The following is a 14736-nucleotide window of genomic DNA, read 5'->3' as shown; positions in this document are numbered from 1 at the left end:
TAGAAGCTGTGCTTTATAGAGAACACAGTGAACTTGTTTTAGCAAGTAATATCCATTGACCAGAAATGCTTAATTCAGTTTAATTATGTACATTGCTTGCAAATATATGCAAGAAGTTTATGATCACTACTGAAAACATGACCATATGGAAATGAGTAAGATGCCGTGTGTGGGGGGGGGGGAATTCCTCTGTATTCTGTGCTGAAACTATAAGCTGTGAGTGTTGGGTGTTCGGGAAAAATTCCTCTCCAAGCAGAGAGATTAGCAGAGTAATACAGCGTTCCAGGCAGGATTCAGAGAAAGCGAATACAGCCACAAAGATAAACGACAGCAACACTAATTTCTTCAGCAACGCTTTACTGAGGCATAGACATAGAGATCTTATTTACAATATCATACAATATACTCACAGAACGTCATGATCACACAGGAGAGAGTAAAGATATGCTTCTACACAAGACTTATATACAGAGCATTATCTTTACCTACCAATTTACAGCTTAATTGACAATCAATCACACTTGTCAGGTCGTTAACCAATTAACCAATTATCTCCTGACCTTTAAAGTGGCTGATGTAACTCCTTGCAATTCTTGCAACTACCTGGGTGGGACTGAAACTATGGATATTAAAAATCAAAACCCGGACACCCCTTCATTTTTACTGATCCAATAGTTTCAATATTTATACAAATACAGCAAAAATCAATTTGCACCACCCAGCTACTTTTCCTTGAAATTTAACATTTCACATAGCTCTGCATGTTTTACAATTCCCAGAGATTCCAAAATTTTCCACATTACTTTTTTATTTCACAGTACATAAAGTCAATAACCATTGGAACTCTCTGTCACATTTATCAACACATTACATGCGCATATGGGTTTAATTCACTTTCATCATCATAATACTTTTTTCCACCATGGTTCCTCTTCCTTTTTCACGTTTGAAACCTTTTCTTTCTTTGATTGGGGCTTATTTTTTACAAGAAAAGTTTGGTCTGAGAAACGCTCTGGAGGGATTCCTTTGTTAGAACGATTTGATCTTCTAACTGACTGCTGCCCTTCCCCCGCAGCCTTCTGCTGCTGGCTGCTATCTGTTGGCTTAGCTTCAGCACTCTCCTTTTCCCCTTCAGGCTTAGTTAACCCCTGAGGTTCCGGAATTTCCTGCTGCTCGCTAACTGGCAACTCAGCTGGCTTAGCAGATTCAGATAACTCTTTTTCTGCTGGTTTAACAGACTTAGTTAACTCCTTCTCTGCTGCTGGCTCTTCTGCACTGTTTTTTAAATCCATCAACACACTTGGGTTAGAATGGATTTTCCCCCAATCCTACTCAAAAAATTTTGCAGACTTTGTTATCAGGATTTTGCCATTCTTCTGCAAAAACCTCCAACTGGTTCCCTGATAACCAACAAATCTGAGATTCAGTGCATTTGCTCCTTTCTTGTGCCTTTCACTTAAATGAACATTTACAGCTGCATAACTTTCCCAAACTCTTAGATGATCCAACCTTGGCTTCCTGCCATGCATCAAATAATAGGGAATGTTATCTATCGAGCTGCTCCATGATAAATTACATAAAACATTTGCACCTTTCTGTGCACCACTGTCTTGCATCAGACAATCTTTCTTGCTTTTTAAATAGCCAATTCTTCTTTCAACTGTGCCATTTTCCCAAGGATTTTTTACATTTATCAGTTTATGTTTAATTCCAAGCTTATCACAAAACTTTTTGAACTCAGTCGACATAAACTCGCCCCCTTGGTCACTTTGCAAGACACGTAATTGTGATTTAAAGAATCTTTCTACATATTTGACCCAAGATTTCAGTGTTTTCAAACAATCACTCTTCTTCTTGAGAAAATACACCCAAGAATATCTGGAAAAATCATCCACAAGTACAAATGCATATTTGGCCCCTCCCAGACTGGTAGAAAAAGATCCACACAAATCAATGTGTACTAAATCTAATTTTTCTTTAGCTCTCCAATTCCTGGACTTTGGAATATTAGCTAACTTAGATTTTGCCAATTTGCATATTTTACAATCTAGGTAATTGTTACAATTCTTCAGTTTGAGTCCTCCAGCACATTCAATAGTTTTATTAAGTGCTTTGAAACCAATGTGTCCCATTCTCCGATGCATCAAATGGACACAGCCATCATGAGGTGATTTGTTGCCGGCCACACGGTTCATCTGTGCCACGCACGGCATTTCCCCTTCATCTCCTGGCTCCATGTGGAAAAGACCGTTCTTTTTTATCGCCGTTCCTTGCACCACTCCGTCTCGCTCCACGCAGCATCTGTTTCCTTCGAACTTCACCTAAAAACCGAGCTCCGTTAGCGTTGACACCCCGAGCAGGCAATATTTCAACTCCGGCACGAAAAGAACTTCCTTCAACTTCATCCTTAAGGAATTTACAGCGCAGACTCCCTTGCCAACGACCTTGGCAATGCGCCCGTTCGCCAAACTGACTTCCTTTAAAGTCGTTCCTTCCACATCGTCAAATAAATCTTTCCTGTTGCTTATGGTTCGACTGCACGCTGAATCAATCAACCAAATTCCATCACGTTTACTGGATTCTGCACCTGAAAGAAAACAAACTTTCCCTTCCTTGGTTTCCACACAGGAAGTTTCAGGCTTCAGATTCACACGGCAATCTCTTTTCATATGCCCTGGTTTTCCACATCGAAAGCGCTTCGGCTTAAACCTTTTCTCTCTCCTTTTGCCACCGACAGACACATTCTCAGCCGTCTCTCCTCTTGGCAACGTATTAACACTCTCCTTTCCAGCCAATTTACGATCTTAGACATCAGCAAGCGCTCCTCTCGAGCCTCCTCTGCTCCTCTCCAATCAATCTTCCATAGACATAATTCAATGTCAAATTTTGGACTGGAACATTTTCAAGAGTTGTTTGCCTAAGTCATAGGACTTAGGCAAACGTGACAATATAATGTAACACATGTTTTCATCAGATAACCGCATTCCGCTGGCACTTAGCTGGTTAAAGCATTCTCTCAACGACTGTAAATGCTTAGTCATGCTTCCTCCTTCTTCCAGCCTTGCACGGTAAATCTGTCTGGTCAGCGTTATTCAACTCCCAGCAGTTTCCCTCACGTATACTGCTCGCAATTTGGTCCAAATAACATTGGGAGGATCAGAGCGATCTATGTAAGACAATTGATCATTACGCAAACATAAAACAATCATTGCTTTGGCACGCTCTGACATTCTGTCCCATTCGGCTTGTGTGTCTCTCTCCAACGCTCCCGGACGTGGATTAGCTACTGCAAACCATAAACCGTCCTTTTTCAAAGCCATTTCCATTTTAAAGGACCACGCTAAGTAATTGACGTCTGTTAACAGCTACATAGGAACATTAGTACCCACGGTTTGAGCCATCTCCTTTCCGCTTGACTCTCCTTCCTCCGACCGGCTCTGTTTTCCAGACACCTCGGCTTTTGAGTCAGCGTCTCTTTCCTCACCGCTCAGCATTCCAGACCTCCGTACCAACTACTCAAGGCAGACAGCCTCTCCAGTAAGTCGGCTTCCCTGGCACGTCTTAGCTGATTCCTGCTGAGAAACACTCACTGTTTTCCTGCTGTGAAATCTCTTTCCAGGCTTCCACTCTCTGACATCCACAGCCTCAGGCTTTTCTGCTCACAAGAGATAGATTTCTCCACTCCACAAACCGAGCACTCCTGGGCTTCCTGGAAACACCACTACAGAACCTCCTTGGTACCTGGCTGGTTCTGTTTGGTTCTGACTGGACCTGGGCCCATAACCCTGTTGGGTGGTCGGGAAAAATTCCTCTCCAAGCAGAGAGATTAGCAGAGTAATACAGCGTTCCAGGCAGGATTCAGAGAAAGCGAATATAGCCACAAAGATAAACGATAGCAACAGCAATTTCTTCAGCAACGCTTTACTGAGGCATAGACATAGAGATCTTATTTACAATATCATACAATATACTCACAGAACGTCATGATCACACAGGAGAGAGTAAAGATATGCTTCTACACAAGACTTATATACAGAGCATTATCTTTACCTACCAATTTACAGCTTAATTGTCAATCAATCACACTTGTCAGGTCGTTAACCAATTAACCAATTATCTCCTGACCTTTAAAGTGGCTGATGTAACTCCTTGCAATTCTTGCAACTACCTGGGTGGGACTGAAACTATGGATATTAAAAATCAAAACCCGGACAGTGAGATAATAAACATTACCTTTGTCATAAAATGTATAGCAAAAAACTCAAAATGTGTGATAGAAGAAAGAGGAAAGGAGTAGACATGGAGAAGTCACTTTTAATTTTAGTTTCTTACCCTACAAAGAAAAATAAAATCAACAACTATAAACTAGATAAAATTTCTATTAAATCTGGGATAGGTGGATGCAGATTCTGTCACTTAGATGGATGAAAACCAATCACGTGTTCTAGATGAACTAAGCTTGCACTTTTCTTCCCAAATTTTATTAGCCAACTTTATAACAATTTGGATCTAGTAAGACCTCATTGTTGTGCCTTATTGCTATTATGCTAGCTACAATATTGCCCACACTTTTAAAACGAAAAAAGGCGCTTCTCACCTGCTCACCAGTGAGAGAAATTAGGTGGGTCTCCATGTGGGAGAGGGCCTTCTCAGCAGTGGCCTAACACCTGTGGAATTAACTCCCACCAGTGGCCCACCATGCACCATCCTTACAGGCTTTTAAGAAAGCCTTAAAAATGTTCTATTCTATTATGGCCTTCGCATAAATGAATACTGTTTTGCTGCTACTGCCCTCGTTGTTTTTATTGTTAGTTTTTACTGTTAGCTTTTTATTGTTTTTAACTGATATTTTACTGTGTATGTTTTGATTGCTTTTAAGGCTTATACTGATTTATGGTTGTAAGCCGCCTTGGGAGGGCTTATGCCCTGAAAGGTGTCTAGGAAGTGTTTTAAATAAAATAAAAATCCAAAGGATTTTTTGGTCTGTTGGTTCATGTCTAGTGATCAAGTTCGTTGTACAGCCCAAGGGTAAATTTTCACTATTGGATGAAACAGAAGGATTTTTTTTAATTCTCTACCATTCACCAAGATTCCATTCGAAGGCACTGCCACATTCCAATCCTAGTTTCATAATTCTCTGTACAGCTTCTGTGTTCTAATTGTGGCACTTCTAGTTAAAGAACCTTGGGTAGCTAAGAGAACTAAGTTTAAAACCATGGAAAACTGCTACTAGGCAGAGATGATAATACTAGGCTATGTAGATCATTAGCCCAATTCAAGATAAGGGAGCTTAAATGTGTGATTTCCAGCACTGAGCATAGTTTTCCAGGGTCACAATGATTACAGATGAAACTATAAAGATTAATTTAGAATTATTTCTTGCCATATCCTAATGGCTTGAAACAGGTTCAGGAAATCCTTATCCAAGGCACACTTCATATGTTACTATAGCAGCATAGTTGCCACCAAACCCCACATTGTTCAGGGTAAAGGCAGCATCATAAGAGATATTAGGGTCTCACCTCATAAGTTAGTGCTATCATATGAAAAGTCTGCAAACTATTGCTGTGTTTCTCCTGGGGACTGCTGGTTTGCACACTTGGCTGTAACTATTTAATATCACCTGGTGATTGTTATCCACAGAGTTCTGTTACTGTTGAAAACTTACCAAAACTAAAATAGTCCTTATTTTAGTATCTGTTGACTGTTGTTGTACAAGTCAGATGACTCATTCGATTCATTAATTTAGACTTCTGTATATCTGTTACTGCAAAAGATACTTGCAATCTCTTACCAGATGTCCATCATAGTTATTGCAAAATGATCAACTGCTATATACTGAACAGGAGTGGATTCATGAGATTGGTAGCCTATCCCTATCAAAATTTTCTACATCATAGCATGAATAGAAATTCTGCTGAAGTTCTATTTGGGGGGGTTGGGGGGGTTGGCTGCCAGTTGATTTAAAACCAGGGCTTCCTCATCCTTGAAAGTCAGGCAAAATTTGAAGCTCAACACTGTAAATGTCTGCTTGTTGGGTGCTACTGAGAAACCTGCATTTACATTGTCTGCTTATAGGTGCTTGCACGCATACACACACAGTTCAGATATACAGCCTCTCAAAGTAATCTATATAACATTGAAAAGATTTATATAATTCAACAAAATAAGATGGCAACTGAAAAGCCATCAGTCAAAACTAAACATAATAAAAAGCTGAGCTGAATAAGTCTTCCCTTGGTACCCAAAAGATAACTGAGATGACCTCAGGCAAGCTTCCCCCTGGAGCACCGGGGTGGTGGTGGTGGAGAGGTTCCAGAGGTAAGGCACCATAACAGAAAGGTTCTATCCTGGATTACCTCCCCTACCCCCTGTTGCTACTACAAAAAGGGCCTGCAGAAGGGCCTTGGTTGAGGATCTTAATAGGTGGGTAGGTTTGTGTGGAAAGGATTAGTCCTTGATGTATCCTGTTTCTAAACCATTTCACCTTTGAAAGCACCTTGAATTGAGCCCACAAGTGGATCAAGAGCCAGTGAAGATGTTTCAAGACTGGTGAGACTTGCAGCATATGCCCAGACCCAGCTAGTAATCTTCAAGGACAGCTCCATGTACAGTGTATTGCAGTAATCCAATTTGGATGTTAGCAGAACAAGAATAACTATGGCTAGGCACTACTTGTGGACAGCTCTTAAATATCCTGTCCCCACTGGAGATGGCCAATAGCTGATGGCAAAATTGTCTTTGGTTAGTTAAATTAATTACCTTAGATGCAGATTTATTTACTAAAAAATCCTGTTATTAGTACAATAACACTACCAAAGCTTACACGTTTCCTGAGTGTGCTAAAATTGTAAAACTCTGGTAGGATACAGGAGCTAAAGTTAATCTTTCTTTGCCTTCTTCACTGAAATTAATTTTAACACTTTAATCCTTGGAGAGATACTAGTTAAGGCACACCAAGTCCTTTGGATTAATCGAGCTATGTTTTGGACCGTTATACTAAGGGGGGCGGAGCACAATTCACATTAGTTAGCAAGATTTCATGTATCTTCTTGAGCAGTGATATTACGTTACCTAGGTTTTTCTGCTGTTGTAGTTCCTTTTCATCTCTCTTGTACACCCCATTTCCCCTTTTCTACTTTCTCTGGCGGCTAATTCCGCTCTAAAGTTCTCTACTGAGAGAGCTAGGATGAGGAAGGGTGAGTTTTATCAGCCTTCCCCACCCTGGTGGCTTCTAGATGTTTTGGGCCAACTCCCATCAGCCCCTGCAAGCATAGCCAAGGGTCAAGAAACGTGGGAGCTACAGTCCAAAACGTGGAAGGAATCAGGTTGGGGAAGGGTGGTTTTATGTAGGGTATTTTTTATTACTTGATTCTATTTTTTAATTTAAAAATTATTTAAAAATATAGGAGAACCAAAGTAGGTATCTTGGTGTATACTAGTCACAGAAATAACAAAATCTTGATGAAGTACTGTTGCAAGACTCAGTGTTGTTATACAAAGCAACATTGTTTGAATAAAAATGTTTCTACATGGCCAGATATGTGTGCTCCTATCCTCTTCCATAAATGTGTGTGTAAATTATATACATATTTAACGCTGAGCATTTTTGTAACGAGAGGCTAGGGTAAAACGCATAGAAAACTTTTCTGTTAATGAAATATACTCTGTTTATTCATAGTCTTGATAGGAAGATGCTAATTCCATGACCAGTTGGTACAATACATCATTTATATCTCAATGTTTTGAGACTGTTTTTGTATGTTCAGTCTACTTTTTGTTCATTCTTGACAGGATCTTCTGGACCCTGCCCGATGGAGGATGCTAATCCAGCAGTTTAGATATGATAATTACAGGCTGCATCAGCTGGGGAACAACTCTGTCTTTACTATAACATTGCAGGCTGGGCTTTCAGCTATAAAAACACCGTATCCTTGAAAGTGTAACAATGGAGTCTAAGCTTTTTTGATCTTTAAAAATGATGCCTTGAATTTTTTGAAAGCTATGTGTTTCCAAATACATTTTCAGAGTAACTGTCTTTATTTTATTTTTTTTAGAATAGCTAGTAGTTTGGAGTCTACAAAATATGGACTGCATGAAATATAGCACCTTGATATGAATTAAGAATTTTTTTAAAATGATTCTTTCTTTAAAAGAACGTATCATTTGAGAGTTCTTCTGGGGATTCAGAAGTATACAAAACTGGCTACCATTCATGTGCTAACAATAAAACAACCTCCAGAACTTGCAGAGACTTTCTTCATAATAGTCTGAAAATTACCTGTGTTTAATTTCTATAGCTATTATCCTTTAACTTTTAAATAGACAATGTTATAAAGAGGATGGCAGTTCAAAAAACCCTGACTGCCCTGTGTGTAGCAAATCACTAAATAAGCTGGCTCAACCTCTGCCTATGGCACACTGTGCCAACTCCCGGCTAGTCTGCAAGATTTCAGGAGATGTGATGAATGAAAATAATCCTCCCATGATGCTTCCAAATGGATACGTGTATGGATACAATGTAAGTGTTTCCGATAAAGGTGACTTTGGATCAATTGCTATGCGTAACTTTTTACAACTGATAATAGTACTAAATTTGGTTTGGAAACAAATGTGCTAGATCTTTAAAAAAAGTAACTGCTTCTGTCATGGCAATAAATTTGTCTATAAGGGCTTGAGAACCAAGGTCTGCTGTACTATTTTGAAGAGAAAAAGCCCATGACACTTGCCTACCTGAGATGTATTTTTCAGCCATTATCTTAGTTTGTATGAAACAAGAATTTTTATGAAGTTACTCGTGGGTGTTAGGCTGTCAGGCACCCTAAAAATACCTTTTGGCTTGCCTCATAATGTATATGGTTGAAGCCATGTCCTGTTGAGCAACTGTATATCTGTTAACGATGTCGCTGCATGATAAGACTGGCCTTACTCCTTTCATCATCATCAAGCTGTTTCCTTCACAGGCTGCTGCTCTACAGTAGATTGCAGCCTTACAGCAGCAAGCAGTATGTCCCAGCCTTTTGAAGATGACAGTGTTCAAAAGCCTAGAAAGCTCCAATTCTATATAAATATCTTACCAGCTACTGATTTAATATGCTTATGATTCACTTTGATTTAGGGGCTGTAAGTGTCAGGTTTTTTTAGACAAACCAGACATGAAACATTTTGATTATGTTACAATTTTGGTTCAACTGGCTTTTAACTTGAGGTGAAAGGGCAAGTTTATTCCCTGGTTTCTGCCATCAGAACATTTCAGGTTTTGAAGCTGAAATATATAAAAAGGTAATAAGGGCAGAACCTAATTAAAAAATGACTCTGCAAATATCTTGGGGATTACATTGGTAAGCATGCTTTTGGCATAAGAGTAGTGTGGGGTGTGGATTAATGAGCTACAGCAGTTGAATAGCTGATGAATATTTTATCTCAATTTGGGACTATCTTGATTTTTCCTGTCTTTTGTTCCAGTCTTTGCTTTCTGTTCGTCAAGATGACAAAGTAATTTGCCCAAGAACCAAAGAGGTCTTCAACTTCTCACAAGCTGAGAAGGTCTACATTATGTAAATCCCTCGTACACACAACGAAGTGCCGCTGGAATTTGACACAACATATTCTGGCATATGCCCTGTTGAGAGATCTTAAATGTGGCAAAGAGAACTGCCACTTGGGGTGGGGGGGGGGGAGGGGTCAGATGTGTTGGTGGCATTTTTTCTTGCGACCAAAGATCAATGTGCAACAATATACACTCTTAGAAAGTGAGGGAGCGTGTCTAAAAGGTTGTACTTGGAGGGAACAAATTTTGAATGTTTGGATTTTGTAATAGTAATTGGACATTTCTCTAATACTCATCCAGTAAAAGGAGTTTACTCAAATGGACTGTTTCACTTGAGAAACAAGTTACAATGGATCTCAAAGGACCACTTCACACTTCCAGACCTGTTTTCAGCATCATCAATGTGTAACCATATATGGAACAGCATATTATTTGAAGGGGCCAAATATGCAAAACTAATACATGCACCATGGAGGTGGGGCCAGTCACAACTTTTGAATATCTGTCCACCCTGTGGTCTCAAGAGCATGTGTTTGTGTGTGAGTGTGAGAGAGAGCATACATGTGCATCTCCCCTTCAGAAGTGATTGTTACCATGAGACACAAACTGGAAACAAGTTCACTATGTCAAAGTGTGATGTGGGGCCTCACTGTGCTTCCTTTCTGTGTTAGCAATTGGCTAAGACCCTTTTGTTTGGTATCCTCTTACACTCTGCCTTTTAAATGATCCCATGGGCCATCATAGCTCATTCTATGGAACAGATGCTTGGCAACACTAACAGAAGACTGGTTTCACTGGAGGAATTAGGATTTCCTTTGAAAGGAAATACAAGGGTTTATTCTCTTCTCCAAAAATCCTCTAACTCTTTAAGCATCTTATGAAGACTGCAGAAATACAAAGAACTGGTAACGTTACAGGCATAACACACTGCTTGTATATCCTTCTTCCAGTTGACCACAGTGTTAAGATCTTTCATTTATTAGTTACTATGTGCATAGGATTCAATATCAAACCATTAGTGCTACTGCCTTATTTCTTGCTTTTGAGAATGTACTCACATAAAAATCAGCTGGTAACCTTAAGTGTTGGGCAAGTTTTGAAGATGCCTTGCAAGATAATTATGTAATTTTAGGGTATTCATTACAGAGATTAGTTCAATTTTAACAGCTACAAATCACATCTTTATCACTCTCCAAACAAAACCCATCATAGTTGAAACAAAACCATATGGTAGAAGTTTGTATTTAGCATTTATTTTTGCATGTTGATGTTGATTAGCTAATAAAGACTGTAAACAAAAGCCTTGTTCATAATCATTGTTTCTGTTCTTTAAACAGTAATTAAAAGCATAGGATGTTAATTTTTAAAAATGAGGGTTTGGCAGTGTGTGTCTGTTGTGGGGGGATTACCTTACCTACTAAAATGGTCACATTACAGGTATTTTAGCTAATACTGGTGTTAATGAGTTGTCATTCTTTATTCAGCTTTCTTTAAGCATTTTCTGAAAAATTACCTGATTACTGAATGATACGGATATTATCTGTAAGAAATTGTGAACAGCTTTCCATAAATTTATATTAAAGGGACCCATGCAATGCTTACCTGTTCTAAACGTTGACCTGCTACAGCTTTTAAAATTCTAGTAAGGATGAGGAATAGGGTGACCATATGAAAAGGATGACAGAGCTCCTGTATCTAACAGTTGTATTCCAAAGGGAATTTCAGCCAGTGTCATTTGTATGCATGCAGCACATGGTGAAATTCCCTCTTCATCACAACAGTTCAAGCTGCAGGAGTATAGCTAGAGTGACCAGATACAAAAGAGAGCAGGACTTATGCAGCTTTAACTGTTGTAATGGAGGGTATTTCACCAGGTGCTGCATGCATACAGAAGACACCGGCTGAAATTCTTTTTTCTGTTCAACTGGAAAAGATACATGAGCCCTGTCCTCCTTTTCATATGGTCACCCTAATGAGGAATTGGATGGGTGATGAGAAGGGTCATGTGATCAGATAATTTTAATTAGATCCATCTTTCTTGTAACAGATTTGTAGTCATTTTTTAAAATCAGTGGGTCCCAAATTAGTCATTAACTTAAGCACTATTGATTTAAATGGGTCTAAACTAAATCTGGATCTAACCTGTAACTCTCCAAGTAATATAAGGGGATTTGATATCCAAGACAAGCAGCAATTTGGAAAAAAGTAGAACATGCATGATGAAATTTTGATTTTCAAATAGATGTTTTTCAACAAAGATGTGATTTCCCCTATGAGGGAATTCAGTTATACTTAAAAATACAGGATTATTACATCCAGTGGAGCCATTCCACTAGTGCAAAGCTTGTACCTTTTGCCGAAACCCTATTTTCATCCTTGCACAAGTTTCAGATCCAGTACTTTGATTTCACATGCACTTCATAAGCCTAGGTGTTGTTTGCACTAGTTTTGCTAACTGCTCTGCTAGTGCTTAAGAAACTGCCAGTGGAACACTATCACCTCTTGTACTTTTTACGCAAGCCTAGTGTTGGATACAACCCAGAGTTGGAATAGGGAAAATATGACATAGCAGTGCGATTTTCGTGTAGTTCCATTTGATAATACAGAAAAGCCCATCTACTTTCCTTTGTGAAGTCCTACAACTTAAGAACAAGGATATTAACGCCCTTTAATATATTCCAGTTATGCCCCTTGTTAGAGCTGCTGTTCCAGTTCTACAGATTACAAGATAAATACATAAAAATGCAAAACAAAAGTAAAAAAAATCCTTTGACCGACTACTAGCTGTTCTTAAAGAGCTTCAACACTTATGTCTGATGTAAAAGCATGAGTGGAAATTTTACAAAAATCTTCATGTTTGTTTCTTAAAGCATTTGTATCTTTCCAGTGAAAGATGATCTTACCTGTTAAAAGAGTCTGCAGTTAAAAATAATTTTCAAAAGAGAACACGTCTCCCCAAATAGTGAAATGGCCAGATTTGCACAACAGATTCTTCATGTATCTGCCTATATACATTAGAAACCCATGTGCAAAGTTTATATACATGATTTTTCTACACTTGATTACTGGCAGCTTATTGTTGAAACAGGCAATCAGCTTGTGTGAAATAATTACACAAATAATAGAGCTGTTAGGGGTGCTTCTTTAGTTAAGTTCTGACATTAATTCTAGCATTCTGTCATTATAAAGACTGAAGATTCTATGCTTCATAACATGAAGGCAATTTGTCCAATCAGTAAATGTACCAAACAGAATATACCTTCTCAGGTGTGATTTGACCATTCAGAAAAATCTTTTATAGAATGGCCAAGTTTAGCAATTTGTTTTTTGCACTGAAGAGCATGTTTGCAACTGTGTATGTTGCAAATGTACCTTAAATTTCTCCCATTTGGCAAATTAGATGGTCAGTGATTTTGCAAAAATGTACTTTTAGAATTATGCAATTCTAAATTAGGAGATTTTCAGAGTCACCATTTTAAGTCAGTGATTTAAAGGCGAGTAGTGCAACTGCAGTCTGTTGGCAGATAGAAGCTTCCTTGGCAGAACCTGAAAAGAAGAAAGTTGAAAAGAAAATTGTTGAAATGAGCAGGCAGCAGCAGTATCTATGTATCACTAGGGGGAAGGTGAGCGCGTTTGCAAGTGACTGTCTAGCGATCAGTTGCACATAACTTGATTTTCCTACCCGCAAGAACTAACCCATAATGGACTATGTTGTGCAGTATGAAAAGTCTGCTATGCTTACTATTTAAGAAGGAGATAAGTGTGATCATGTTTATTATATTCATTCTTGTCTTTACAGGTTTGATCAAAAGATTTCTGTGAGAACAAAGTACTGTGAAGGGCTTTCAACACCTTTAATCTAGGGTGGGGAATCAGAAACCCTCAACATAATTTGATGTGGGATAACACAAAAGAGCCATGCAGTGCTGCAAATTACCCACTTTGGCTCCACCAACTATTGGCTGGAGCCCCTGGTTGACTTTTCCCATAGGTCCCTGGTGCTCGATAGGAAAAAGGTTCCCCAAATCTGCCTTAAAGCAGAGTCAAGATTTAATAAGTATTTTAGAGCTATGGAGAAAAATAATAATTCCTCCCACCTTTAAGAGAAGCCATGAATTCTAGGATTAGAAAATCTTGAGGGTAACAAAAGTTACCTAAAAATTTAATAAAGACCAAAATGCACATAAGTTTTAAGTTATGCGGACTACCTTAACTACTACACTATGTAAGCATTAAACACATTCTATACTCTCATACTGTGTGTGCTTTACACTTGAGCCTCCCTGTATCCATTTTGATCTGTCAACCCCAATTGTTAACATAAGCTGCCTTAAGTAAGAACCCAAAAGCCGTGGTGTAGCTTTCTGTACACAGTGGCAAACCCTCCAGCTAGTGTTCCCCAGCAATTGGTGTAGATAGTTATACTGCCTCTGACATAGGAGGTAGCATATAACCACCATGGCTAGTAGCCTTTGGTAGTCTTATCCTCCATGAATTGTCTAATTCCCCTTTAAAGCCATCCAAATTGGTGTCCATTGCTAACGTCTTGTGGTAGCAAATTCCATAGTTTTACTGCGCGCTATGACGAAGTACTTTTTATCTGTCTTGAATCTCCAACCCATCAGCTTCCTGGGATGACCCTGGGTTCTATTTCAAGATGCATAATTTTGTACATCTCTGTATACAAAATTATGCATTTGGTTGCATAATTTGAAAGATGAAATACCTACCTTATAGACTTGTGAGGTTAAAATCGGGGAGCATCACTTCTCGTTCTTCAGGTAGCAAAATAGTCTGACTGGTTTTGATTCTTTCGTGAGGCTTATAATGACCTGTCACCATATTCTGCCTTTGATGGAACATGTACTTACATAATGGATGGGCTCTGACTTGCCTTGACAGAAAAATTGAAAGAGGGGAGAGGAACAGCTAACAATTCCAGAGGTATAAATGCTGGAGAAATAGTTGTGTGGACACATCCTCTATGTATAAGAAGATTTTGTGTGTCCCTCAAGCAATAGCATTACTGTAGGATTATGTTATGCTGTTCATGTACACAGCATACAAGCGTAAGTGGTGGGCAGGCAGTAGACAATGGATTATTTTGTCAGACCAAGGGCTCCATCACACCTACTTTTTTATCCACAGTTTCCCCCTCCATTTCCTTAGCGAGTTGAGTGCTGGGG

General features: G+C 39.0%; 2 protein-coding genes across 3 annotated transcripts in view; one reads left to right on the top strand and one right to left on the bottom strand.

The window, feature by feature from the left end:
* The window catches only part of MAEA (macrophage erythroblast attacher, E3 ubiquitin ligase), a 71356-nt gene extending 60506 nt beyond the window's left edge, over positions 1 to 10850 (top strand). The window contains exons 7-9 of the mRNA XM_063125924.1: positions 7795 to 7928; positions 8326 to 8521; positions 9466 to 10850. Coding sequence (XP_062981994.1) covers positions 7795 to 7928; positions 8326 to 8521; positions 9466 to 9561 — 426 coding nt within the window. The 3' untranslated portion in view covers positions 9562 to 10850. The remainder of the gene's footprint in view (positions 1 to 7794; positions 7929 to 8325; positions 8522 to 9465) is intronic.
* The window catches only part of CTBP1 (C-terminal binding protein 1), a 426424-nt gene that overhangs the window by 293678 nt on the left and 118010 nt on the right, over positions 1 to 14736 (bottom strand). The window lies entirely within an intron of this gene.

This window comes from Elgaria multicarinata, chromosome 5 (genome assembly GCF_023053635.1).
Source record: "Elgaria multicarinata webbii isolate HBS135686 ecotype San Diego chromosome 5, rElgMul1.1.pri, whole genome shotgun sequence".
Classification (NCBI taxonomy): domain Eukaryota; kingdom Metazoa; phylum Chordata; class Lepidosauria; order Squamata; family Anguidae; genus Elgaria; species Elgaria multicarinata.
This window is presented reverse-complemented; position numbering and strand designations above follow the sequence as displayed.